The sequence below is a fragment of the Balaenoptera acutorostrata genome, chromosome 11 (genome assembly GCF_949987535.1).
Source record: "Balaenoptera acutorostrata chromosome 11, mBalAcu1.1, whole genome shotgun sequence".
Lineage (NCBI taxonomy): Eukaryota > Metazoa > Chordata > Mammalia > Artiodactyla > Balaenopteridae > Balaenoptera > Balaenoptera acutorostrata.
In genome coordinates, this window is record NC_080074.1 from 107,132,508 (window position 1) to 107,160,273 (window position 27,766).

The 27,766-nt window shown below is 52.5% G+C and overlaps 1 protein-coding gene across 1 annotated transcript; it reads left to right on the forward strand.

Moving 5' to 3' along the window:
* The first annotated feature begins 8,760 nt into the window (after positions 1-8,760).
* On the forward strand, positions 8,761-25,797 carry TUBA8 (tubulin alpha 8). The gene is made up of 5 exons (XM_007178629.3): positions 8,761-9,172; positions 18,743-18,965; positions 20,414-20,562; positions 21,919-22,599; positions 25,486-25,797. The coding sequence occupies exons 1-5, from the start codon at positions 9,170-9,172 to the stop codon at positions 25,777-25,779; spliced, it is 1,350 nt and encodes a 449-aa protein (XP_007178691.1). The 5' UTR covers positions 8,761-9,169; the 3' UTR covers positions 25,780-25,797.
* Positions 25,798-27,766: the final 1,969 nt, after the last annotated feature.

The window sequence follows — 27,766 nt, forward strand, 5'->3', positions numbered from 1 at the left end:
AATGAATTTCACCTGTTTCTTTTCACTTTTGGGGGGGGGCTCCCAGAATGTTTAATCTTGCACGGAGATTAAATGTTTCTGTGGGCCGGCACTCGCCAGCGCCCAGCACACGTCCGGCCCAGAGAAGCGGCCCATAAAGTGGGGTCTGCAGACGTGAAATCGGGAAAGACCACCTCTTATAGCCCCTTCTTTGTGAGTTAAGGAAATGGGGACCCCAGGGTGAAGTGAGCCCCCAGGTGACGGCCTGCATGAGACCAGGGTCTCCTATCCACCCAGCGTCCCCTCGCTGCACACGGTGCCCTCACGTGCCCGAAGGTCAGCCGCCGAAGCTCGCCGTCAGCGTGCAGCTGTGTCTGGAAGGTACCTCGGCCCGAGCGAGTGGGCTGGCCCTGCAGGTTCTGAGAGGATACGACGTGGGTTCTGTGGCCGCGGGGCCTCTGGGGGGACAGGGTGAGGTGAGGAGGGCTTGGGCTGCGGTGGGCGGTCACCGGTGGGGGTGGGGAGCAGCGGAGGGGAGGACGCAGGGTTCTGCTTCTAGAAAGGGGGGCCGAGGGGCCGAGGGCGTATTTCGTGGCTTTGTGCAGGTGGGGCTGTGGGTGTGTTTGCACATGTGTGTGTCTAGACTGTTTAAAAACTACTTGAGGTTTACGTGTATAGTACAGAATTCAGAAGTCACAAAAGGGTGTTTGTGAAAAAGAGCGTCTTTCCTTCCCCGGCCTCCTGCCCCAGCCTACCACCTATGCCATCCATATCCTTCCACAGCTAACCTCTGACACGAAGCTTCTCTTCCTCTCTGCAGAGGATGGCATCCTACACACACGTGCCACAGTTTTTTTAAAACTTAATCTTGGATGTTTGTTCCGTATCAGCTCATGTAGAGCTGCCTCATTTCTTACCAGCGCTCTGTATTCCGTTGTATGATAGGCTCACAGTATAAAGCCCGTACCCTTTCCCCTGAATGCCGTGAAGCCTCTCCGCCCTCTCCTAAGCCCGAGTCTGAGATTAGCAGGTGGGGGTCACACCTCTGCTGTCTGCCTGGTAACTGCCTCAGCCACAGGGGAGCTGAGAGCCGGCCTCTCACACTCCGGACACTCCACTTCTAAATCTGGGCTCTTTTGGGTCCACTATTCCCCAGCTCCTCTTTTTCAAGCACCTCTTTGAAACTTTTCACATCCCCTTGTCACTTTTTCTACCAGCCGAGATGGGGACTGACAGGCATCAGGTAATATTTGGAGACTTGGTTGAAAAATGAAAGGATTTTTGCAGAAGTGTGTCAGCATAGAGAAGAGTCACTTTAACAGTAGCACCAGCATTATTGATGTGGAGAGATTCCTTAGGCAGAAAACCAAAGTGTACGGTCCTTAGAAGGTAACCAGCAGCCTCGCCGTCAGAGCTGCATTAAGTTCTGGAGAAAAGCACTGATGCTTTTATGTTAAGAGGCTTGTTTTCCAGATGCAACAGAGCGTAGTCCCTTCCTTGGCTCCTTGCTGCCTCTGAGGGCTCTGACTCTGCCCTTTCTGTTTCTTGGGCTGGTTTCCCTCTGCCCTTGGCCTTCGTGCTTGGAGGGAGCACACCCTCAGGGCTCTGCCGGCAGCTCTGCTCTGTCTGGTCTCCACCCCCATCTCTGACCTCTCAGGCTATTTGTTTTTTATTTCTTCTTCTAGAGTTTCTTTGCATATAAATTTTTTAAAATTTGGATATCGATCCCATTTTCTCCTTTTTTTAAATAAAAATAACTATATTATACACACAGTTTTATTCCTTTTTTATTTTTCAAAGAAGTGGCATGATTTTGAGGAATATAGGTTATTATAATGTGTACTTTTGCTGGTTTGGGTTCTAGCTCTGCTGCTGAATTGCTCTATAACTTTGCAAAAAGCACTTAATCTTTTTTTTTTTTTTTAGTTTTATTTATTTATTTATTTATTTTTGGCTGTGTTGGGTCTTCGTTTCTGTGCGAGGGCTTTCTCTAGTTGCGGCAAGCGGGGGCCACTCTTCATCGCGGTGCGCGGGCCTCTCACTATCGTGGCCTCTCTTGTTGCGGAGCACAGGCTCCAGACGTGCAGGCTCAGTAGTTGTGGCTCACGGGCCTAGTTGCTCTGCGGCATGTGGGATCTTCCCAGACCAGGGCTCGAACCCGTGTCCCCTGCATTAGCAGGCAGATTTTCAACCACTGCGCCACCAGGGAAGCCCAGCACTTAATCTTTAGGTCTCAATTTTCGTACCTTAAGAATGGGGATAAAATTTTTCTGCCTTATTTTCTTTATGATACTTTTGTGTCATATGAGCAAAAGTCCACTAAAAAAACTTTGAAAAGTATTAAGTGATACATACATACACGGGATGGAGTATTTAAAACACTACGAAATATTTACTATTATAAAATAGGATGGTTAAGTCTTTTTGATAAAATAGGTTTAAAATATTTGAAATAGGTGCATGAAATAGGTTACATAGACACTGACTTTCCATATGGGCACATTTAGTTGGATTAAGGAAGATTAATGGCCCACTAGGGATCTGTGTCTAGTTACACAGGCAAATGCAAATCAACGCTTTCTCTCCGCTGTTTAAAATAATCAGGACTAGGCCAAGAAATGACATGCTCTCTGCCTCACCTTTACTTCGGGCCTGTGGGAGGAGAGTGGGGAGGTGATGGGGTCTGTGAGAGAATATTTGGTAAAGACAAAGGCTGGGGGTTGTGGTCTGAGGGGGTGACTCTGTCTCAGAGGCGGGGAGAGTTCACGACAGGGAAGCAGGTGCAGGTGGGCGCTCGAATTTTAGAGGTGGATCTGTGAGCCGGTACTGCTGGGGTCAAAACTCTGACACCAAATTGACCAGAGTGAAAAATAGCTGGGGTCCAAGCCTGGCTCTGCTGCCACATGGGATGACCAGACTTTACTTTCAGGTCTGTGAACAGGCCACGTTACTCATTGTGTTTGTAAGACATGAAATGTGTTCATTTAAACAACCTGACTAAAAAACCCATAGAAACATCATCTCCATCTTCTCTTCGATACACATGCATATTGTTTGTCATAAACATATACCTAGTACTTTCAGTTCTGCGTTTTTCATTTAATATGATCATCTATTCAGTTTTCAGCATTGCTGCTTCTTTACTATATGTATTTGTTTCCTAGGGTTGCTGAGACAAAATCAGCACAAACTGGGGGGCTTCAAACAACAGAAACGTATTCTCTCACAGCTCTGGAGGCTGGAAGCCCACAGTCATGGCATCTCTCTCCAGAGGCCCTGGGGAGGGTCCTTCCCGCCTCTTCCAGCTCCCAGGGCTCCAGGCGTCCCTGGGCTTGTGGCCGCATCCCTCCCGTCTCTGCCTCTGTCTTCACATGGCCGCCTTCTCGGTTTCTATGTTTTCTGCTTTTCTGTCTCTTTTAATGTCACTGAATTTAGGAAACACCCTAATCCAGGTGATCTCATCTTGAGGTCTTAATTACACCTGCAAATGAGGTGACAGTGGAGGTTCCAAGTGGACGAATCTTTGGGGTCTCAGTTCTCCATTTTAGCAGCCATGTAACCCTTCCTACTGATGTGCTGGCCTTTCTAAATCTTGCTGACATTTTGCTAATGTGAACAACAGCTCTGAACAGACTGTGTGTACAAAGGCCATGAAACGGCACTGTTATTTTCCTTGTGGGTTATTTTCTTGTGATAGTTTTCTGAAGCAGATTTATGGCAACAGTGAGAGCCGTTTTCCAGCTCTTTTAACATGCTGCCAGGGTGTGGCCCAGAAAGGCTGGATATCTGTGATACCCACAGCATTATGTGAAATATCTGGAGAACAGAGAATCCAGCAATCGTTTCAGTGTCCGATAGGAGGCAGATATCCAACAAGTGAAGAATCAGCTGCATGCAGAGCACCAAGGCCTCAGAGAAGACCTGACCTGACCGCCTTACCTTTTCTGTGGTGCCGCTTTACCCCGCGCAGCTCGTTTGGTGCTTTCTGAGGGGCTGGCAGCTGAAGAAGGTGGTCACCGGATCGGTAACAGAGCCTTGGGTGAGGGCGGGGGCTTCCCCTGGCCTCTGAGCAGCTTGCCCCGGTTTGTGAAGGAGACGAGTTTTTCTTAGTTCACCAAGCTCAGGGTTCTCTGCACTTCGCCTCCCGTCCCGGCTGCCTTGTCTTTCTGCTGAGTTCTGTGTGCCTGACGGGTGATGGCCTAATGGGCTGCCCCCTGGGAGGTGAGCTTAGCAGGGATCAAAGGCAATGCCATGGAGTGTCCCACTTCTGACATCAGCCAGTTGGCAGGAGGGGAGCAAGAGGAGAATCAGGGCCGTTAGGAAAGTGCCGCCGTCCCCAGCTTAAAACAAGGCCACCCAGACCCTCCACGGTTGGCTTTGGAAGGGGACGCGCCTTGGAGGAGGGTTGGCTGGACCGTGCGGCTCCACGTTTGCGCCTCTGGATTTCGGTGCCGCAGCCGTCCGCCCTCAGGGGACCCACTGCACCCGGGACCCCGTGGCCATCGATGCCCCCTGCCCATCCAGCGCCCTGCAGCGCCTGAGACACAAGCGGGGAGTCCAGTATTCAAATGCGAGTGGTCTTATGGCAGGCGGTCACCGGAGTTAAATCCATGTGGCAGGTGCCTAAATCTAGATAGTCTGGTTATGAAACAGAGTCCCCCAGCAGCGTGGGCGCCCGGGAAGTACCGGGTCTTCTTCCTCCAGGCACCCGTCGCCCTCTGCCGTAAGCTCCGCCTTTAATACCCACCCCCTGGAGCAGCTAGACATTTGGCCTCCAAGTCTAGCCGAGCACGAGGACAGGCCTCTACCTGAGGCTCAGTCTGGAGGTGATGACTGAGCATGGAGTCTGACCCCCTGAGTGCAAACCCCAGCTCTGTCTCTTACCAGCGTGTGATCGGAATGACAGCTAACACTGCTAAGTTTCAGATTCTTCACCTGTAAAATGGGGGTGATAAGGGTGTTAAGTTCAGGGGCTTGTTGCGAGGAGTAAAAGAGATAAGCACCCAGCACAGCATCTTACACACACAGTGCTCAGAGTCAGGGAATGTGTAAGTAAGGAACACACACATCGTGAAGACCGACCCCAGGGGCTTCCCTGGTGGCGCAGCGGCTAAGACTGCGCTCCCAGCGCAGGGGGCCGGCTTCGAGCCCTGGTGAGGGAACTAGATCTCACACGCATGCCACAACTAAGAGTGCACATGCCACAACTAAGGAGCCAGTGAGCCACAACGAAGGAGCCTGCCTGCTGCAACTAAGACCTGGCACAACCAAATAAATAACTAAAATAAATATTAAAACAAAACAGAAGCCTGACTCTCCTCCTGGGGGATTGATAGGAACTATCTTGCCTGCTACTCAGATGCGTGTGGCCCAACACTGTAGGCGTCCCTGTAAGTATTGTACTGGAGAACATGACCCCATAGCACAAAAGCCACGCAAGGAGAAATAACATGGTCTCTGGAGTCTGGTGACCCCATAGCACAAAAGCCACGCAAGGAGAAATAACATGGTCTCTGGAGTCTGGTGGATGTGGAGCAATCTCTTTACAAGGCCTAAATCATGCCGGGAGGTTGCCTTCTCATGAATAGCCCAGATTTTTTTTTTAATCATTGCAAAAGCTAATTTATTTCACTCTTTTTATAAGAACAGAACAAACTCTTGATCCCAGTTGGGTCCAAATCACCTATTTTCGAGGCTGATTTTTTTTTTAATTTAATTAATTAATTTATTTGGGGGCTGTGTTGGGTCTTCGTTGCTGTGCACGGGCTTTCTCTAGTTGCAGCGAGCAGGGGCTACTCTTTGTTGCAGTGCGTGGGCTCCTCATTGCAGTGGCTTCTCTTGTTGCAGAGCACGGGCTCTAGGCACGTGGTCTTCAGTAGTTGTGGCACACGGGCTTAGTTGCTCCACGGCATGTGGGATCTTCCCTGACCAGGGCTCGAACCTGTGTCCCCTGCATTGGCAGGCGGATTCTTAACCACTGCTCCACCAGGGAAGCCCTCGAGGCTGATTTTTAAAAATCTCTACAGGGAGCAGGGAACTTTACAGCTATTAGAGCAATGCTGCTCTTCTCTGTGAACAGCCTGAATTTGACTTCAGTTTTTCCACCTGCAAAAAAGGGGGACTGTGTTAGGGTTCTCCAGAGAGAGAGCACCCATGGGATATATGGAGACACACACACACACACACACACACACACACACACACACACACACACACACGGAGAGAGAGAGAGAGAGAGAGAGAGAAAATAAGGAATTGGCTCACATGATCTTGGAGCCCAAGATCTGGAGTCTGCAAGCTGAACCCAAAGTAGCTGCTGGTGTGAGTTCCAGCCCAAGGGCAGGAGAAGACCAGTGTCTCCGCTCAACGGTCAGGCAGGCAGCTGGTCCCTTTACTCAGCCCTTTTGTTTAATTCAAGTCTTCAACTGATTGGATGAGGCCCACCCACACTGGGGAGGACAATCTGCTTTCCTCAGTCTACTGATTCAAATGTTCATCTCATTCAGAAACACCTTCACAGACACACCCAAAATAATGTGTGACTGAATGTCTGGGTGTCCTGTGGTCCAGTCAAGTTGACACATAAAATTAGCCATCACGGGGACTGAAGACACATGTCCTTCCTCCTTGCCAAACTTCTACTCAGGGAGAAAGGCATAGGATGGAGGTGGGGTCCAGGTTGCCACAGATCAAATAATTGTGAGACAGAGGACTTAAAAACCAAAAAGGAGTAGATGTTTTTTACTCTTAAGACGGTCAGGCCACTATCTGAGTCTTTTTTTCACTATCTGAGTCTGAATGGGCTGCCATAACAAAATACCACACACCAGGCGGCTTAAGCAACAGAAACTTACCATCTCACCGTTTTGGAGACAGGTAGCCCCAGATCAAGGTCCAGCAGGGTTAGTTTCTGGTGAGGCCTCTCATCCTGGCTTGCAGACGGCCACCTTCTTGCTGTGTCCTCACCTGGCCTCCCTCTGTGCATATACTCCTGGTGTCTCTTCCTCTCCTCATAAGGACACCAGTCCTATTGGGTCAGAGCCCCACTCTTATAACTGCATTTAACCATAATTACCTCCCTAAAGGCCCCATCTCCAAGTACAGTCACACTGAGGGTTAAGGCTTCATATATAAACTGGAGGGGGCGGGGAGCTACCCATCTTTTTACCTCCCTGGAACCAAAAGATGTCATATTCAGCATTTATGGTGTAGACGTGGCTCCTTCCAACCCTTAACCCCATAAAGAGGAAAGATGATGAGGTTCAGTGAATTATAATGAAGGCTGCTGAATGCCATCATAATTACCACTGTTGTCATTATCATTTTTATCCCAAGACATTAAGAACCTGTTCATAACATATTTGGTGGTTTACAAAGAGAACTCGAAAAATCAGTTTACTCAGCAATGTTTATTGAGCATCTTTGATGCACTTGACTGGCTACTTTTGAGGGGGAGGGAACCAAGATGAATAACAACCCCTGCCTTCAAGGTGTACCAGTTTTGTAGGAATACTTAAACACATGCACACGTACACATACCAAGAATCCGAAGTGGAAAGTGATAAATGTAATGGAAGTGATAAAGTGATAAATGTACACTCTGGGAGTTTGGAAGAGAGATAAATACATAGTTGATAATAGTCATCATCCTTTATTGAGCATTTACCATGTGCTTGGCAGTTAGCTTAATCATGATTCTCAATTTTTAGGATCTTACATTATAAGATAGACAAAAGTCAACTCATAGTTTACTAAGCACTGTATGTATCGATGGGTAAAGCATTGTGTCTGAGACTCTCTCAAATGCAAAGATGATTAAGACACGTGTCCCGTCCTCTAGAAACTCATAGTATAAATAGGCAACTATAGGAATGGGTGCTCAGCAGAACAAATTGCTATAAAATAAAGTGTTCTCACTCTTTACTGGCCGGAGATAGGCACCTGTCGGGAAGGGAAGGGAAAGTGAATCTGTGTTTGTGCTTGGACACTTGGCGAGTCGCCACGTCCGGCCAGAGCAGCTCTATGTGGTAACACCTTGCGGAAAAGCCACGGATTTGCCTGGAGTGACATGGGGTTGGTGGTCGGGGCCTGAGGAGAGCGGGAGAGGAGACAGAAGTGCCTTTGCTCTTTAGCACTGAATGGACTCTGGTGGGGAAGTTTGCACTGAGACCAAGGATCAATGTCGGCCCTGCCCACCACTAAACTGGGGAGGGGAGGGGAGAGTGAGGGAAGTTCAGTAAGGTGGACAAAATCTGAAGTGTGAAGAGAGGCCCAGACCCATTGTCCCCACCCCCTCCAACCAGGGGAAGCGGGGCAAGCCCCTGGCCCTTCAGCATCACTTGTGGCCACCAAGAGGAAGGCTTATTACTGAGCAAAGAGGCAACCAGAATCCTGGTATCGTTGTGCACGTTCTGGGCTTAAAAGTAGGAAGAGGAAAAAAAAAAAAAAAGTAGGAAGAGGGAGTGATGAGAAATGAATCAAGAAAGAAACTTGAAAATAATGGTGGAGGGAGGAGTAGAAGCAGGAACAGAGGACGCCCTGAGCACCTGCTAGGGTCTCACTAATTCTTATCTCAGTTAATCCCCCAGTAGCCAGGCCGGCCTTGATGGAGGTGCAGCGGGCTTCAGAGCAGAGGCTCCACCCCCCACTCAGCACAGGCTGACGAGCGGCAGCAGAGCTGAGCTCGGAGCCTGTCCCTCCCACCGGGCACCCTGCCCCACCACTCCTGCACTCCCCCGGGTTGGGGGTGACTGCGCGAGCTGAGCCCCAAGCAGGTGCCTTTCCTGCCTGGGCGGTCCTTACTGGCGCAGCTAGTGTTTGGCCGCAGGAAGAGGATGAAAGTTTGGGGACCGTGAACGTTTATTCTAACAGCACTTTACATTTCTTTCCTAAGCGGCTGGAATTACAAAGGCTGATCCTACAGAGCATAGCGTGGGAACCTGGAGCCCAGCCGCGCAACCCCGCGCGTGCGGCGCCGGGGACCCGAGCCGCGGGTGGGCGGGGAGGAGCGATTGTGACCTGCCCGGTCCCTCCCTCGCCGGCACTGTGATGCTGCAGGGCAGCTGCTGGCCCAGCGTGTCTGTCCCCGGCCCCCTCCCGCCTGGTGTCACCACAGCGGAGGCGGCTGTATCTGGAGCAGTTGGAGTGGGCAGGCCCAGCCGGGAGCGAGCGAGCTACGGGAGCGGCCGCGATGGTGAGCCTGCCGGGCCGGGGCGCGGTGCGCTGGGGGTTGGGGGCACGCGGCGCCCAGCGCAGGGCCGCGTCTACGCGGGGGCTAGCAGCCATCGCTTTGGATCTGCGGAGTTCGAAGTCTCCTGGGGGTGTCGGTTCAGGGTCGAGGGGTTCGTGCCCTCGGGCGGAGGACAAGCCGGTGCCAGTGCCCCTTCTCGTAGAGAGAAAGTAGGGACGGGGGCGAGTGGCCCCTTAAAGGGACCCAAGGGAGATGTGCGCACTCAGGTGAGGGGAAGGGGGACATGGGGGCCCCGCGCAGAAGAGGTGAGGCTCTGAGGCATCACCTTGGGGCAACTCAGGAATCCGAGTGGGGGAGGGGCAGGCAGTCCAGGGATTCCCGGCGGCTGGGGTCGTGGGCGGTCAGGTCCCTACACCCAGCCAAATGTGACAGAGCCCCGAACGTGTCAGGGGACTTAGGGCGTCACAGCCCCACGCCTGGGGGCCTCGTTCTCCTTTCCCTACCCCGGCCATCTGGCTTGGGCTTCCCAGGCCCCTGGCACCCGCTCCAACTCCCCAGTTTTTCCAGGGGTCCAAGCCAGAGGACTCTGGCCCACAGGGCTCTCTCTCCGGAAGGCCGGGGGTGGGGTGGGCTTCAGACCTGTGGTGTCCTACCCTGGCCTCTGGTCTGTCCATCTCCTTCGCGGACTTACTTGCTGGAGAGGACCTCCCCCACCTCCTCCCTTCACCCCCTACGCCCTGGGCTGGGTAAAATTTGCCTCCAATACATTTGCCCTGACGCCTGGAAACCCAGAAATCTCCTCGTCCAGAGCCCGGCTGTCTGGGCCACTGGGAGGGGGGTGGAAAGGTTGGGTGGGGAAGGGGGCAGAGCGAGCAGTCTCACAGGCCAAGGTCAGGCTTTCTGCACTCTTGCGCCGGTGTCAGTGACCAGAAGGACAGGTGAGGACTGCCCTCCTCCCGGCCTCTGTTCGTTCTGGAGAGTGCCCAGGGCCCCTGGCTCTGGCCCCAGCTCTGCTGAGTCTAGTCCAGGTCTGTCCGGCACCCTCCCTCCCCAGAGCAGCCTCCTCGTGGCCAGAGGAATGCACTCCTGCCTGAGGCCCCTGGTGCGGGGCCACGGAAGGAGCTGAGCTGGGAGTTCAGAGTTTTGGCTCCTGTCTCTGCAGCTAGCTGTGTAACTTCAAGAAAGTCACTTAACCTCTCTGAAGTGGTTTTTCTCATCTACAAAATGAAGAGGGCTTATGGTTCAAGTTTCCAAGGCTCCACCTAGCTTTACTATTTTTACCTTTTTATACAGAGAATTCCAAACATATACAAAAGAAGAGTGTTATAATGAACCCCTGTATATGCCTCATCTAATTTCAACAGTTACCTACTTATGATGAGTCTTGCTTCATTTACTCCCCTTCCCCCCCTCCCTGTTATTTTGAAGCAAATCCTAGGCAGCATACTCAAGATTTGATATTTAATATTTATAATATCTAGCACATAGCTAGTGCTTTATAATTTTCAAAGTGCTGTCTCTTGCATGTTTTAATTCTGACCTGAGAGCCGTAGTGAGTCTTAGAGGGGATCCCATGATCCTAATCCAGCTCTCTGAGCAAACTTCAACGTGCATTCAATAGGCCAGTTTCTGAAAATACCTAATAAACCAAAAAATGTAAAGTAAAACCTTATTTTAAATGTGCTAAATAATTTGAAAGATGTTTAACTGAAAACCTATGGCTGTATATTTTGGAAAGAGAATATTTTGAAACACTGAATTTTGTATAGCAGGTTCTATTTGGAATATTTATGTACATGGGCAGCACTGTCTTGATGGGAAAACATTTTTTTTTAAAATTTTTATTTATTTATTTATTTATTTATGGCTGTGTTGGGTCTTCGTTTCTGTGTGAGGGCTTTCTCCAGTTGCGGCAAGCGGGGGCCACTCTTCATCGCGGTGCGTGAGCCTCTCACTATCGCGGCCTCTCCTGTTGGGGAGCACAGGCTCCAGACGCGCAGGCTCAGTAATTGTGGCTCACGGGCCCAGCTGCTCTGCGGCATGTGGGATCTTCCCAGACCAGGGCTTGAACCCGTGTCCCCTGCATCGGCAGGCAGATTCTCAACCACTGCGCCACCAGGAAAACCCCGGGAAAGCATTTTTTATTGACCATTTCACACTCACAGAATCTAAATTTATTTATTTATTTATATTTATTTTTGGCTGCGTTGGGTCTTCGTTGCTGTGCGCAGGCTTTCTCCAGTTGTGGCGAGCAGGGGCTACTCTTCGTTGTGGTGCGCAGGCTTCTCATTGCGGTGGCTTCTCTTGTCGCGGAGCATGGGCTCTAGGCGTTCAGGCTTCAGTAATTGCAGCACGTGGGCTCAGTAGTTGAGGCATGCAGGCCCTAGAGCGGGTGGGCGTCAGTAGTTGCGGCACATGGGCTCAGCAGTTGTGGCACACGGGCTTAGTTGCTCCGCGGCATGTGGGATCTTCCTGGACCAGGGCTCAAACCCGTGTCCCCTGCGTTGGCAGGAGGATTCTTAACCACTGCACCACCAGGGAAGTCCCCAGAACCTCTTTTTTAAAACCCCTTGACTCGTTCCTGAAAGGCTAGGCTGACACATGTGCACACCTGGACCCAGAGTTCCACCTGTGCTGAAAGGACTTGCCTTCCTGCAGTGGCTGGGCTTCCCTCCTGAGGGTTGGGGAAGGCTGCCCGTGTTGAGGATGGATGCAGCATTTCTGTAGTTTCTAGGTGAGGATTTTAGGACTAACCCTGTAACTGAGCATTCCCATCTGCTCCCAGGGGCCCTCTGGTAAGCAGTTCTCCTGGGAACTGAGACTGTGACACCTTCTTTGGTGTCGGTGATTCCAGGCCTCAGAGAACGTGTCTGTGGTGCACGGGGGGAGTTGAGAGCACAGCCTCCTCAACTGCACTCCTCCTGGTGGGGCGGGCCCGTGAGTTCAGGTGGGAACTGGCATCCGATGGCAACAAAGAGCCTGTCTTCCTGCAGAAATGGGCAGCTAGAAGGGAGAGTGTCCTGGGCGCGAGGTGGATGCTGCTTCCGAGTCCACAGGCCTCTGCAGACGCCCTGAGCGGGCGGCGCGGCTGAGCCCCACAGGGCCCGGGCTTATCTTCCGACTCCGAGCCCCCCGGGGGCTGCGGTCACTAAGTGCGGGTCCCCAGAGGTCCCTGGGCACATGCTCCGAGTGGCAGCGGAGGCCCCACCCCCAGGCACCGTGTCCACAGGGAGCGTCTGGGCTACGGTCGGGCCCACGCAGAGCCCGGGAGTGGTGCTGCGGCTCAGTGACCTCAGTGACCTTGAGAGGAAGAGGAAAAGTGGCGGTAATTTTTGAGGAGGAAAGAGCTAGTGAGTACAGGGCTAGTGATGGGGTGGGTGGAAGGATGTGACTCTTGGGGGCAGAGTAGACCCACTGCTCCTTCCCTTTGGCCACCAGGGACTGACAGGACTGTCTGTGGCCTTTGTGGCTGACGTCCCCCGTCGGCGGTGTCCTGTTAGAATTTCTCCCAGATGAAGAGACCAGGAGGAGAGTGGGCACCGTGTGCGGCGGATTAACACTTGCTCGCTCTCTCCGGCACCTGACCCCAGTGTCAGCTGAAGCTCAAGGGCCTTTGGCCTCGAAGGGTCTAGAGAGTCTAGGAGTCTACGACCAGCCCCGGCCACCCCCGAGGGCCGTCTCTGCCACCCCTGTTGCTACCCTGCTGCAGTGCCTGCAGCCTGATGTTAACTTAGGTCGACTCTGTTCCTGCTGTTTCTGGCTTGCTATCTATTCTTTGAGTCCAAATATGCTCTAATTGAAGGATTTTGAGCAGAGATAGTGCAATCTTTCGTGAACCACATTGTTCTTACTTTAACTATCCCTCTGGAACACTGGCTCTACTTTTTACCTGTCATCTCTGACCTAGATCCTGAAGTGTAGGTGATTTATTATCCTAGCCTGACAGCTAGAAGTAATTGGGTCTAAAAATATGCTTCCTGAAGGCAACTGTGTGGCCCTTGACCCCCAGGTGGTCGGGGTATGTGGCCTGGTCTCAGGTTTTCACTGGCCTACACTGTCAGGTCCCTTCCAAGATAATATGCCAATTTCACTGTTTTGTGATAGTTCAAAACTATTTTTAAAGCTACAAAGCCTCCTTCTGCAGAGGACTGCAGTGAGCTCATCTGAGTCCTCTGAGAGCAAATGAAAAGGAAACGATTAAAGCAGAAATAATGTAAGGTTGACCTCAGGAGAGATTTCTGGCAGTGGAGTTCTAAGAGGACTGTCAGGTTCTGGAGTGTCTTTCTTCTGCCGTCCTGCAGAACTGGGCACCCTCCCCGGGGAGGACGCTCGTGGGCAGCTCTGACGCTGCTTCCGCTCTGCCTTCACAAGCCTGCGCTTCGGACAAACTAAGCAGTTTGTGGGACCTGCCCTAAATTCTCCCGCGTCTCGTTCACACTGCTCCAAAATCCAGCTGAAAAACCTGCTGACACATCTACGTTCTCCAAGATGTCTGCGAATATTCCTGCTCGGGGAAACCAAGCTGCAAGCTGTCTTTTCTCCTTTGAGCTCCTGTTGCCTCTCAGGCCCTGGCCACTCCCCTCCTTGTTAGATAGACCCTAAGCCTCGGCAGGGTTTTCTTTCCAATCACCCCTGCTGCACTCGAGCCCTGTACTCGATGCTGGGTATCTGGCCAGGAAATGGGGGCTCCTTGCTCTCCACCGGGGAAGTCAGAAAAGCAAAAGAGCGGCTAGGAGCCGTGCAGTAGAGCAGTGATGGGGAGGCGGGGGCTGAGGGAGCGCGCCGTGGGGCCCCGGCTGGTGCGGGGCCTTCCAGACCTTCTGCAGGAGGGGATGATTAATGAGCGACTTGAAGGGCGAGTGGGAGTTGGCCCAGTCCCTCCTGATGCCTTCTTGCAGACAACGACAGTAGCTCTGTGCTGCAGGAGCCAACAGAGCAGGTCACTTTGGTAGCCACCCAGCACTAGGTCTGGGGAGGGGTGTCATGCTTTCCTCGAGGAAGGGCGCTCCTGTGTTAGGTCTCTCCAGCTCCCTCACCTTCACCCCCTGGACTGCTGGGCCGGAGGCTCCAGCAGCACAGGCGGGACCCCCTTCATCTCACAGGGGCCCAGGAGCAGAAAGCTGGCCTGAGCCCTACAAGCCCAGAGTCAAAATAGAACTGAGGGAGGAACAGCGTGAGAGAGAAAGCAGGAGCTCTGCCCGGCCAGAGAGGGAATCTGAAACATGAGTTTGGAGCAAACACATGATGTAAATACCCTCTGCTGAGTCAGCTCCTCCTCTCCAGCCCCGGCCTTGGCACACACCACCCGGAGAAACAGTCCTGGTCTTCCAGGGAGGGTGGCCCATTTTTAGAGGCTCCCACCGTGAGCCCTTCTGTTTCTCTCTGCGATGGAGCTTTCTTTGGTTTGGAGGTTTGCCGTCCAAGCTTGCCTTGCTCTCTGCTATCAGGCTTGTGCTGCTGTAGATGTGGCCCACCAGGGCCCTGGGGGTTAAGAGTGCAAACGAGGCAGGAGGGTGGGTGGTGTCAAGGAGAGGACTCGGGCCGAGGTCAGAAGACCTGGATTTGGGGCCAGGCTCTTTCCCTGTGAAATTTCCAGTCTGCCCCTTTACCTTTCTGAGCCTCAGCTTTTTCACCTGTAAAATAATGGGGTGGGAATCATATTCGGTGATCCGTGAGGCCAGCCCAGCTCTAGAATCCTGAAGGCTCTGAGCTCACATAATGTCCCTGGTCATGGCAGATGGGTGACCTGTCTTGGGCATGAGGGCCGGCCCCCAGGCCGTCAGCACTGGGGGTGCTTTGCGTTTTCCTGTGTAGAACCTCCAGGCAGGAAGGAGGGATGGCAACGAGGCAGAGTGGCCAGAGGAACCGTGGGGTCCTTGTCCCCTCACAGCAGGTGCAAATGGTGCACAGACCTTAGCACCATTAGTTAAATGAGGGGGCTCACCTAACTTTTCATTTCACTGGTGATTTCCTCATATGACTTTACGTAATTAATTAATTTATTTAGGCCGTGCTGCGTGGCTTGTGGGATCTTAGTTCCCCAACCAGGGATTGAACCCTGGCCCCGAGAGTGAGAGCACCCGGGTCCTAACCACTGGACCGCCAGGGAAGTTCCGCCCTCGTGTAACTTTAAAGTTCTCATTTGCCCCAACAAACTGGGCTCTTGGTCATTGTTAGTTGAATCAATGACGAAGTGAAAAGGGACAGGAAGAGCCTGGCCCTTTGCGATGGGTCATTAGGGTGAGGGGAGCCCTCACTTGGCTCTTATTCTGTTTCCTTTCTTTAATTTTTGTCATTTTAGTATGAAAACCGTCAAACCTTCAGAGAAGTACTGTAGTGTATCGCCACCCATATATCCATCATCTAGATTTAATAATTACTATTTTTCTGCCATATTTACTTTACCTGCTGTGTTTGTGTTCAGTAGTTGTGGCATGCGTGCTCAGTAGTTGTGGCTCACGGGCTCTAGAGTGCAGGCTCAGTAGCTGTGGCGCATGGGCTTAGTTGCTCCGCGGCATGTGGGATTTTCCCAGACCAGGGCTTGAACCCGTGTCCCCTGCACTGGCAGGCGGATTCATTCTTAACCACTGCGCCGCCAGGGAAGTCCCCCCCACGCCATATTTTGATTTGTTCAAACCAGAATTCAGTTAAAACTCACATACTCCATGTGGATGTTATGTGTCTTAAGTTCCTCTTGATGTGGGTCAGTCCCTCCTTCACCTTTGTTTTTCATGAGTTAAAAAGATTGGGTCAATTTCCCTGTAAAATGTCTCACCTTCTGGATTCATGTTGTTTTCTCCCAATGTCCCTTATCCCTTCGACCCCTGTGTTTTCTATAAAGTGGGAGCTACATATAAAGGGTGTAATGCGTTAAGGCTGAGTATTTTTGACAAGAAGCCTTCGTGGGAGGTGTCATGTGTGTCCTACTGCATCACGTGAGGTTATCTCACTATTGTGGGGTTTATGATCCAACCCAGTGTCAGAGGCTGGTGACCGCTGCAGTTATTTTCCCCTTGTGACACACAAGTAACCTAAGTAACAGTGATTCTTTGGCGCTGTGTGAATATCTAGTTCCCCATCAATCCTTGTCCAAATCAGTTATGTAATCAGAAACTCTAACATGCAATATTTCTTAATATATCATTCTTTCTACACTGACTAGCTGGGAGTCTTCTGTTTTAAAAAAAGAGCTTTCCCTCCTCAAAAGGGCTGTTTGGATGGGGACAAATGAGTTTCTTTAGTGGGAGTTTTCTTTCTTAATAACGCGAAGGACATGGAGATTTTTACGTGTCCATCCTGTTTCAGTCGACTGGCGCTGTTCCTCTTTTTGACCCTCAGATTGTTTCACCTTTGGCCATGGGAGCCTCTTCTGGTTGGTGTCTGAGACCTTCCGGCGTCTATTCTCTCAGGCCCCCAAAGACGTTCCAGGTCATCCTGTGCATCCCTGGCCCCAGACCTGGAACCCCACCCTCCAGGGAGCCCTGGATCCTGCTGGTGGAGAATGGCACTGAGAGGCCGCTTCTGAGTCTATCTTATACCTCTGGTTACTCTTGTGAATTAGTGTAACAGGGAAAACTGCTCCTCCTAAGGAGTATGTGTGTGTGTGTGTGTGTGTGTGTGTGTGACTGATTTCATCTGTGGAGACTGGCACATTGACTAGCATGAGGTTAAAGGAGTGTGAAAACCTCTGTATCACCACGTTGCTGGTTTTCAGGGCCCTGAGATCCTTTACTCTTCCTCCTCTGACCCTTGATCTTCCTGAAATACCCGTGTATCCTTCCAGAAGGGCCCAGGGGATGCCTGGAGGATGGTTGGGGGGTGGGGTCACAGGACAACATGTGGCACCTGCTCCTTTCAGGTCTCTCCAGGGTCCCTTCAGTTCACACCCCCCGGAGGAAGCCACAGCTGCCTGTGAAGGTGTGGTCTGGTTGGTAGCTGCTGGTTATGGGGGGTTCCTGGGAGAAGGACCCTGCTGCCTTAGGCCTGAATTGAGTCTGAAGATAAAGTCCTTTCATTGTGAGGGGAACGTAGCCTGAGGTCTCCGGCTTTCCACGTGTGCCTCTTCCAGGTGGGGAGTGAAGCTCTGATAATGAAAATGCATAATGATAAGGATAAAGATAAGGACAACCGCAACAAAAACAATCACGGTCACTTATGCTTTTCAGGTGAAGGGGGTTTACGTAACTCAGCCCAGGTCACACAGCACAGCACGTAACTTGAGAGGCAAGATTTGTGCCCTGGGGTGTGGGTGACTGTGAGCAAAGCCCTTTCCTGGCCACCAGGCTCACAGAAGCACAGAGGCCAGGACACAGAGACAGGTGTGGAGCAGTGCCACGTTGTACAAGTGTTAGGGCACCGGCTCCTGACACCGCTGGCTTCCCTGCGCCCACACCCAGGGAGCCCCAGGGTCCCAGGAGTCCCATACCCCATGCCCAGCCACGGTCTCTGGAGGCTCTGCTCCTGGCTTGGGTTCCCCGGAGCTGGAAAATGCCAGGTCGTCATGGTTAAGAATAGAAGCCCACACAACAGGCACGTGCTTCCCTGCCCAGCTCCGTCTCGAGCACACAGTCTCCTTGCGGGACCCCTGCTTCCCTGGTGGGGTGTTGGGGGTGACGAGTACACCGTCCCAGCAGAACCATAACACACACGCACACGCTCACATCCACACACACACACTTACACATATATACACACACACACACCACATGAACGTACACAACACAAACACACACGCACACCCCTCCCCATCCTAAGCTGTTAGTACCAGGACCAATCAGGTAACTGCAGCTTCACACCAGAGTAACATGGAGAAAAGGACACTCTAAAGGTCAACTTTATTTAGCACTTGGCCCGATGTGGGCGAAGGAGCAGGTTATGGTGGCCACAGAGGAACTTTCCAGTCACTTAGAGTTCAGGAGGCGCCTACTTTGTCCCCTCCCAGCCCTCCCTTGCTGACGTACTGATCCTTTCTTATTCCTACATTTGTAGCCAGAACACTAATGACACCCATGATACAGACTCCAAAGTACATTCCCCCGTGGGTGTTTCTCTGTTCTGTGATGTGGAGATGGGGAGCGTGCGTGTGTGCGTGTGTGTGTGTGCGTGCGTGTGTGTGTGGCGGCGTCTGGGAGACTCAGGCTGCAGCAGGAACGTGAGCACTGCGCCGGCCACGGCAGTGGATTTGGGGGTGGTTCCTGCTGTTCTCACTGGTTCATCCTTTGACCGGCTCCATCCGTGCAAGAGTCTCGTGGTTTGGAATTAGCACAGTTTCCTCTACGCAGCTGCCCTCTTTTTCCTTTTCTTGACACAAAGGATTAACCCTGGAAAGCAATCTTTACAGCAAACCACAAAGCTGTGGTGCTTCTTTGGAACCGAGTCTTGATCCAGATGCTGTGGTGCCCAGACCCCACGTGGCTGGGGCATGGCATGGTGGGAGGCATGGGTGTCCTGCCGGTCGAGTGCCAGGGATGGACAAGTCCTCAGAGGTGGGGGCCTGGGGGCCTGGGGGCCTGGGGGTCTGGGGCAGAGGCGTGGCCGGGCTGGGGCTCTGACCGGGCTGCTCTCTCCCCGCAGCGGGAATGCATATCCGTCCACGTGGGCCAAGCAGGGGTCCAGATCGGCAATGCCTGCTGGGAGCTCTTCTGCCTGGAGCACGGCATCCAGGCCGATGGCACTTTTGGCACGCAGGCCAGCAAGGTCCAGGACGACGACTCCTTCACCACCTTCTTCAGCGAGACTGGCAACGGGAAGCACGTGCCCCGGGCCGTCATGGTCGATCTGGAGCCCACCGTGGTGGGTGAGTGTGGGCCAGGGTCCCCGCACAGGGACAGCACTGGACTGCAGAGGCCGTGGTGGCTGGGGAAGCAGATCTCCACGTGGAAGGGGTGGCTCATCCGGAGCCCCCCACCACATGACTCTTGGCTCCTAGAGCTCTCCGCAGTCTCGGGATCTCAAGTGGGGATCACAGATCTCTGTCTGCTCCCCATTAAAGCTCCAACCTAGTGCTCTCCACTGAAATCTGCTGAGACAGACCGACATTGCCGAGATTGTTTATTAAATACTAAGAGTCAAAATACAAATAATTTCAGAAATTATAAGACGCCCTCAAACAGTCAGTTTCCCAAAGTGTATGTTTCCGATCCTACGGTAATTGCAGTCTGTCCCGGCGGCCTGGTAGAACCTTGCAGCATCTTGCACACGAGACGAAATAGCAGCAGGCACTCTCTCTTACAGCCAGAGGCTGCCGTAGGTTAGAATGAACCTCATCTGGATCTTAGGGAACAGGAATTCTGACTTGTGTTGGGGCAGGATTCTTGCTCTCCCAGCTCCCCCGGCCCCAGGACCCCCTGGGTCAGTCCTCGCTCTTCAACATGATTTTCTCATCTTCAAAGTCTGCTCACCAGCGAAGGTGGACAAGTCCCCCAGGGATGTCTGAACACTGCCTGCGGTGCCTGAACACTGTTTCTAGGGCCACAGACCCCAGGCCCTCTATCCCATGGACACTTGTACAAATACAGAAAGGGCGGATGAGCTTCCCGGGCCACTGCATAGATGGGTGCTTTCCCTGGGGGAGCAGAGGGACCCTGTAGAGGAGAGGGGCTGTAGGTGGGGCCTGAGGCACCTTGGGCTGCCATGCGTCCACTTTGTGTGGACCTTGGAGGTGAGCAGAGCCCCCGGCCCCGCGGCCTCTCTTGGGCTCCGGCTCTTCTGGAGCCTGGAACATAGCTTTGCTTCAAAGTTGTTCTGCAGTATCTCTAATGCCTGACATGTATTGTTGCCACCAGAGATGGAGGTTAGGGCTGGGACAATTCCGGGAGAGCCTAGGAGCCAGGCATATCATTCTGAATCTTTCTCTGTGTCCCTGGAACATTTGGATGCAAGTGAAATCGGGTTAAATTCTGGGGTGAATTTTGCAGCATGAATGAAAAACAAGAGGGAAGCCTTGTGGGTCCAGGGGGAAGAGTCAGTCAACTTTGGTGTTTGGCCAGCTTTGTAAACCCAAGGCTTTTTAAGGGCCAGCCAGTAGAGCAGCTGGCTTCTCATTGCTGCTTGAGTCCCAGGCTTCTGGCTCTGTTAGTGCCTGGGTTACCCTGGAATTCTCTTAGCCTCGCAGATGTATGATAGGGTTGTCTGGTTCCACCTCAGTGGAGTTCAGTAGGTAGGGGTGCCGTGTGTGTTCTAGAGGGGAGGGAGCGTCTCTTCTGGGAACCAGGTAGTAAGACTGATGGTCCGCTCTCTTGGTAGATGAGGTTCGGGCAGGAACCTACCGCCAGCTGTTCCATCCAGAGCAGCTGATCACAGGAAAAGAGGACGCAGCTAACAACTACGCGCGGGGCCACTACACGGTGGGCAAGGAGAGCATCGACCTGGTGCTGGACCGCATTCGCAAGCTGGTGCGTGTTTACAAGGGCAGGGAGCTGCTGAGCTGGACGCGCTGGGATCCACCTCTCTGAACAGGCTGGGTAGAGGCACGTGACCCCCCGGCTGCAGGATAAACGCCTAAGATTTGGGAATTTCTGCTTATGTTCTGTAAGAGGCATTCACAGGGCTGGCGCCCCTTCCTCTGGCTGGACAGTGTGGGCTGCCCTCCAGGTGATGCCCCAGTAGCACTTACAGATGCTCTACGGTGGTGTCTGGGGAAATTCCAGGTGTGAGAAAGGCGAAGCTCTTTGCTTCCTGGCAGCACAGGTTAACAAAGCATTTAACTTGGAAGAGAAGAGGAATATCATTGATCTATTTCAGTGCTTACAAACGCCATTACCAGTGTCAAATACGTTCCTTCGTTTAATCCCCTAAATAATGATACAAAGGAGGTCTTGTCCTTGAACTTTACAGATGGGGAGATTGAGGGCCAGGATGGTTCAATAACTTGGTCTGGGTCCCACAGCTAGAAAGTGGCCAAGTCAGGATCTGAACCGGGTTGGTTTGACTAGAAAGCTCAGGGTGGGTCACTTGTCTACTTGAGCCCCCTTTCCTAATCTGTACAACGGAAAAGGTTGGGCTTGATCAGGGGTTCTTTACTTGGGAGCTAAGAATGCCGAATTTTCTGTTTAGAGGAGGGCTAGTAGGGTTCATCAGTCTCAGAGCCGTCTGTGACCCCCACAGTTCAGAACCACGGGACTGAACACAGTCATAGATCACGGCCAATGGGGAGGTTCTGTGACCTGTGAATTCTCTTAGTTCTGCTGAGAGCTAACTGTCAGGTCCTTGCTTAATTATCACAGTAACCTCATGAGATGAATATTTTTTATTGTCCTCACTTTAACCAAGAAGAAACACGAGTCTGGAGGGTTCAGTAACTTGCTCGAATTTTTACAACTCGGAAGTGGCAAAGTTGATGTTAAATCTCAGGTTCTCTGGCCCACTTATCTTCCTGAGCCACCTTCCAAGGTTGGGCTAGGATGTGTAGGTCTGCAGTTCCCGCAAGATCAAATGACTAGGGCTGGGGAAGTGGGCAAGGAGCTGGGGCCCTCATGGGGCAAAGTCATTAACCACCGTGGTTCTGGAAGCTCGTTCCTGGTCCAACCAGGCCACTGGGCTGGAAGCTTCATGGACCCGGAGGTGTGTGCAGGTTTGCTGCCCGTATTTTAGCGGTTCCTCCCAAGCCCGCCGAGGCTCCTTTGTGTTTCCTTACTCCTTCAAGGCTGTTTTGATTTCACCCACTTGACAATGTTGAGGGGTAGAGTGGGGCAGACAGAGAGGCCCATGAGGGAGTCCTCAGAGCCTTGTCTCGTGTCCTCCGCTCCCAGACAGATGCCTGCTCAGGCCTGCAGGGCTTCCTCATCTTCCACAGCTTCGGGGGCGGCACCGGCTCCGGCTTCACTTCTCTGCTGATGGAGCGCCTCTCCCTGGATTACGGCAAGAAGTCCAAGCTGGAGTTCGCCATCTACCCGGCCCCGCAGGTGTCCACGGCCGTGGTGGAGCCCTACAACTCCATCCTGACCACGCACACGACCCTGGAGCACTCGGACTGTGCCTTCATGGTGGACAACGAGGCCATCTACGACATCTGCCGGCGTAACCTGGACATCGAGCGGCCCACGTACACCAACCTCAACCGCCTCATCAGCCAGATCGTGTCCTCCATCACGGCCTCCCTGCGTTTCGACGGCGCCCTCAACGTGGACCTCACCGAGTTCCAGACCAACCTGGTGCCCTACCCCCGCATCCACTTCCCCCTGGTCACCTACGCACCCATCATCTCTGCTGAGAAGGCCTACCACGAGCAGCTCTCCGTGGCCGAGATCACCAGCTCCTGCTTCGAGCCCAACAGCCAGATGGTGAAGTGTGACCCCCGTCACGGCAAGTACATGGCCTGCTGCATGCTCTACCGGGGGGACGTGGTGCCCAAGGATGTGAACGTCGCCATTGCCGCCATCAAGACCAAGAGGACCATCCAGTTTGTAGACTGGTGTCCCACAGGCTTCAAGGTGAGAGCTGGTGACTCAGTGGAGACAGACAACTAGAGAAGCAGAGGGAGAGACCAAGGATGGGGAGAAAGCGGTGGAAACTCAGGGTCTTGGACTGATACACATTCCCTGGGAGCTTTGGGGTGAGATGGGAAGAGGGGCTTCAGCCAAATGTAACACTGATTTCATTCATTAATTTGTTCATTCACTTATTTTAGGTCAGGAGAGATTCTGAGAGGATTATTGGAAGAGGGGGAGGGCGCTAGTGCAGTAGGGAGAAGGGCCCCACCTGCTCCTGCCCTGAGATCTGCAAACATCTCAAAGGTCAGGCAGAAAGGACTTTTCTCTTACAGGGAGGAGTGAACGGGGCTAGGACGAACTTGTGTGCAAGTGGGATGAAGAGGATGATGGGGTGGGAGTGGCTCTGATCCGACAGTAGATCAGAGAATGCAGCAACCAGATTATTCCAGTTGCCGGAGAGGTGTAACTCCCTCCTCCAACAAAAGATGTGTTCTTCTCTCCCCAGTTTATTTTGAAAAATTATTCGCCTTGTAAGTAAGTTTTCATCAATTTAGAGTAAGGATAAGAAATTTCCTGGTTATCATATGGTTGTGATTCACATTATGAAGCCCTGACATTTCCACTAACCGGGAGTGAGCTGGGAGCCTGTTGTAGGTCTGCAGTCTGGGGAACACCAGACTATGAGGGTTGGTGTGGGTACAGAATAGCCAGGGAAGGCCCCCAGCTCCCAGGACCAGAAGGTGTCGAGCATTGGAAGCCACCCCCCCGAGTCGCCCTGGCCGGGCAGGCAGCTGCCCCTGCACTCGTGCCTGCTTGACTGCTTTGTCCTGTGTCCCATGGTCTCATCCGAGTCCACCATCAAAGCAGCTGCCACCATTCATGTTATTAGACCCCTGGCAGGCCTTTAATAATTTAGGGGTTTGTTGAACACCAGAGGTGGTTGTGACAGTTGCTTGAGACAGAGATGAGCACATCTCAGTTTTCCCTGCTGGGACTTACGGAAACAAGACACCTCATGCTGGCTTCTCGGCTGAGAGGCTGACGGCGGGGAGCGTTCCCCACCCTGCTCTGCTCCCAGCCACGTACAGAATCCTTTCCCCTGGACTGTGCCTATTTTTATGTGGCAGTTCTGGTCACTCTTGCGAAAACATTCAGGATCTTCCCCCAAGTTGTTGGGTTTTTTTCTTTCAAATGGAAACAAGCAACAAAACAAGCTAGTAGTAAAATGAATAGGCAAAAAAAAAAAAAAAAAAAGAATGAGATATGAGGGTGGTGGAGAAATTAACAAAAAAGGAGATGCCCCTGTATTCTCGCCCGTTTATTTTAAGCTGGAGCTCTGGGGTTATGACCAGAAAGATAAGGCAGTGCTAGAACCTTTAGCTGCTTCTCAGAAAAGCACATGCCGTGGGGGTGGATGGTGTTGAACTTCACCCTGTACCATCCTCCCCAGGGTCTAGGGATGCTACTGCTGAAAAGAGAGCAGAGTTGGCTGGTCTAGTGAAATATGTCACGTGGCATTGCCTTCTCCCTTCTCACTTTGGTCCTTTGCCCCTGTCTCAGCATCACCTCCACCCCCAAGATGCCACTTTTGTTTAAGAGGAATGATAGATCATTGTGAATTCATTTAGTGGGTTACCCACCTTGGCTGTACAGCCTGCTGCCACTCCCACCTCCACCTCTCAGAGGACGTGCATTTTAAAGCTATGAATTGAAGAGATTGGCAGTTAAGACCTGGTGGCCTGGTGGAGAGGCATTTTGGGGCCAGCTCCATGGTTCTCAGTGTCCCATGAGTATTATCACAGTCGTCACCTGAGGCCCCTTCCAGGTTCCTAGAGTTCCTGGGGTCGGCTCCAGTTTGGGGTATGTGTGGGGAGAAGGGAGATTTCCGGGATAGTAGCCCCCTCGTCAGGTTGGGCTGGATCAGCTTGGAGGACCCTCCATGCTGCCAGAGCTTGGGGGATTGGCTCATCCAGCAAGAGTTTTAACTGACTTTCTTTGATTTCCATGCTTTTCTTCCAAGAAACCCCACTCCCCAGAGATAGAGGGCCTGGTAAATGCTGACACCATCCCCAGAACCTTTTGCATCTCTTTATTTATTGCTTGAGAATATATCCCTGATCTTTTAAAAAAATTGATTAATTAATTAATTTAGTTTTGGCTGTGTTGGGTCTTCGTCGCTGTGCGCGAGCTTTCTCTAGTTGTGGCGAGCGGGGGCTACTCTTCGTTGCGGTGCGCTGGCTTCTCATTGCGGTGGCTCCTCTTTTTGCTGAGCACGGGCTCTAGGCGCGAGGGCTTCAGTAGTTGTGGCACACGGGCTTCAGTAGTTGTGGCTCGCAGGCTCTAGAGCACAGGCTCAGTAATTGTGGCGCACGGGCTTAGTTGCTCCACGGCATGTGGGATCTTCTTGAACCAGAGCTCGAACCCGTGTCCCCTGCATTGGCAGGTGGATTCTTAACCACTGTGACACCAGGGAAGTCCTCTCCCTGATCTTTTAAACAGCCCTTCACCCTTGGCAGAGAAACTGCCCTAAACCCGTTGACAGCATAACTAAGAGGAACCCGAGATACCATTGGAAGGACTGAATTTATAATAATCTCCATCTACTGGCACTGCACACCCACCCTGCTTGACCCCCCTCATTTGTCTGCTTGAGTCTCCCACTGGGGTTTCTACCAGCCCTTCCCCTCCCCTTGAGCTTCCCGGCCCAATGCCGCTTGCTTTTGCTTTCTCTCCCACACGCACCTCTCTACCCACCCGCCGTCCCACCATGTGACCCCTCTGATCCCCCTCTTCACATCCAGGCCTGCTGCCCCACCCACCATGTGACCAAGGTGCCCCAGCTTGTGTTATCTGCTGACTGCCGCATCTTCACCCTCTGTTCCCCAGGTGGGCATCAACTACCAGCCCCCCACGGTCGTCCCCGGGGGAGACCTGGCCAAGGTGCAGCGGGCCGTCTGCATGCTGAGCAACACCACGGCCATCGCCGAGGCCTGGGCCCGCCTGGACCACAAGTTCGACCTCATGTACGCCAAGCGCGCCTTCGTGCACTGGTACGTCGGAGAGGGGATGGAAGAAGGAGAATTTTCCGAGGCCCGGGAGGACCTGGCTGCCCTGGAGAAGGATTATGAGGAAGTGGGGACTGATTCTTTTGAAGAAGAAAATGAAGGGGAGGAATTTTAAATACAAACGTTCCTCGTGGCTGTGTCTCTTTATTCCTGCTGCCCCTCCAAGCACGTTTAACTTTTCCTAGAGCAGCAGACCCCAGCCTGGGTCCCGACACCAGTACCTGTGGGTGACGGGGCCAGCACGGACGCTGAGCTCTGCCAGACCCTCCCGTGGGGGAGCGCAGCTCCGTGTCACCAAAGGAAACGAGAGTCACTGTCTCTGGGTTAGGGTGCAGGCCAGTCACACCTGTGCGGAGACCTAAGCGGGATTTAAAATTCTCTATTAGGCTGGGCTCACCCCAAACACAGCCTGCTGGCTGGGGAGCAGAAAGGTGAGATCTGGGCGCGGGGAAGATTCTGGAAAGGGAGTGTTCTCAGAGTTAGAGTTAGAAGCAAGAGCCCATTTCCTGCCCTTGTAAATACACAGATAAACGAGTGGGATCATTCCAGACAGTGTTCAGTGCTGTGAAGCAAAAAAGCAGTGATGGGAGAAGTGGGTGGTGAGGTCAGAAAAGGCCTCGTGGAGACCCGGGTGCAGCTCGGAGCCACCCCGGAGGTTCTGGAGTCAGAGACGCTGGGTGGGTGTGTGAAGAGCAGGGAGGAGGCCAGGGTCCCCGGAGGATGGAGGTGAGGGATGCGACCAAGAGCCACACGGGGTGCAGGGCACACTTAGGCTAATCCTGCAGAGGACGTAAGGAGTTTAGGTTTTCTCTAAGTGAAACACAACATTTCTGTTTGGAATTTGGAAGGCTTTAAGCAGAATACCTACTATGCTTTATATACACATATACCTTATCTCTAACCCCCAACCATCTCAAAATGGATATTCTTCTCATTTTATGGATGAAGAAGCTGAGGTGTAGGGAGTTTATGTGTTGGAGATACAAAAGGGCGGGGCCAAGAGTCTGTTCTCTCGGCTACCCTGCACTCTTTCCACCGTTGGTGTTTGTGTCCGGTTCCAACCGCTGCCTCATAAAATGAAGGGTGGGGAGAAGCAAAGTCCATTTATTACAAGGGAGAGGACAAATTAATGCATCTCTTCCCTGAAGTTGGCAGCTCCGGTAGGATTTTGGGAGAAATCAAAAGGCTGCTCTGATTAAACTACTGATAAGACACCCAGGGTTGGGCCCATAGCAGGTCCCTGTGCGTTAAATGTACAGCTCGTCAATTGTGGACTTGCCCTACATGTTTCTACGCTGTATTCCTTGGAGGCCCCGAGAAAAATAGAATAAAATGTTCCAAGGAAAGGAAGACCAGGCAGGAAGTGACGCTGACCACTTGCTGAGGCCTGTTTGCGGAGAGACCACACTTTCTTGCTCTTCTGTGAAGGAGATCGTGGTGCTGAGGAGGAGTACAGATCTCTGCCCATCAGGACCCCCTTGCCCGAGGTCACGCCTCACCAAGTCCCGCAGGGGCTGCAGGGACAGACCCAGCTGTGCAGAGAATTGGGGTCAGGAGCTGTGGCCCATCTCAGGAAGGGGCATTTCTCCTCTGACAGAAGTGAGAGACCTACCCACGGGTTTCAGATAAGCCTCGAAGGACTTCCCGAGTGTGTAACTAGGACCTAATTAGGGAGAGAGTGACAGACCCCTGAGGCCAGGGTTTAGGGGAAATCACCTACAGTGTCTTCCTTCCCTCTAGATTTATGTGAATTAGGTTAAAACGAAATACGAATGGTGGGGGCTTCCCTGGTGGCGCAGTGGTTGAGAATCTGCCTGCCAATGCAGGGGACACGGGTTCGAGCCCTGGTCTGGGAAGATCCCACATGCCGCGGAGCAACTAGGCCCGTGAGCCACAACTACTGAGTCTGCACGCCTGGAGCCTGTGCTCCGCAACAAGAGAGGCCGCGATAGTGAGGCCCGCGCACCATGATGAAGAGTGGCCCCCACTTGCCACAACTAGAGAAAGCCCTCTCACAGAAACGAAGACCCAACACAGCAATAAATAAATAAATAAATAAATAAATAAAATAAATAAAATGAACCCAAAAGTTAAAAAAAAAA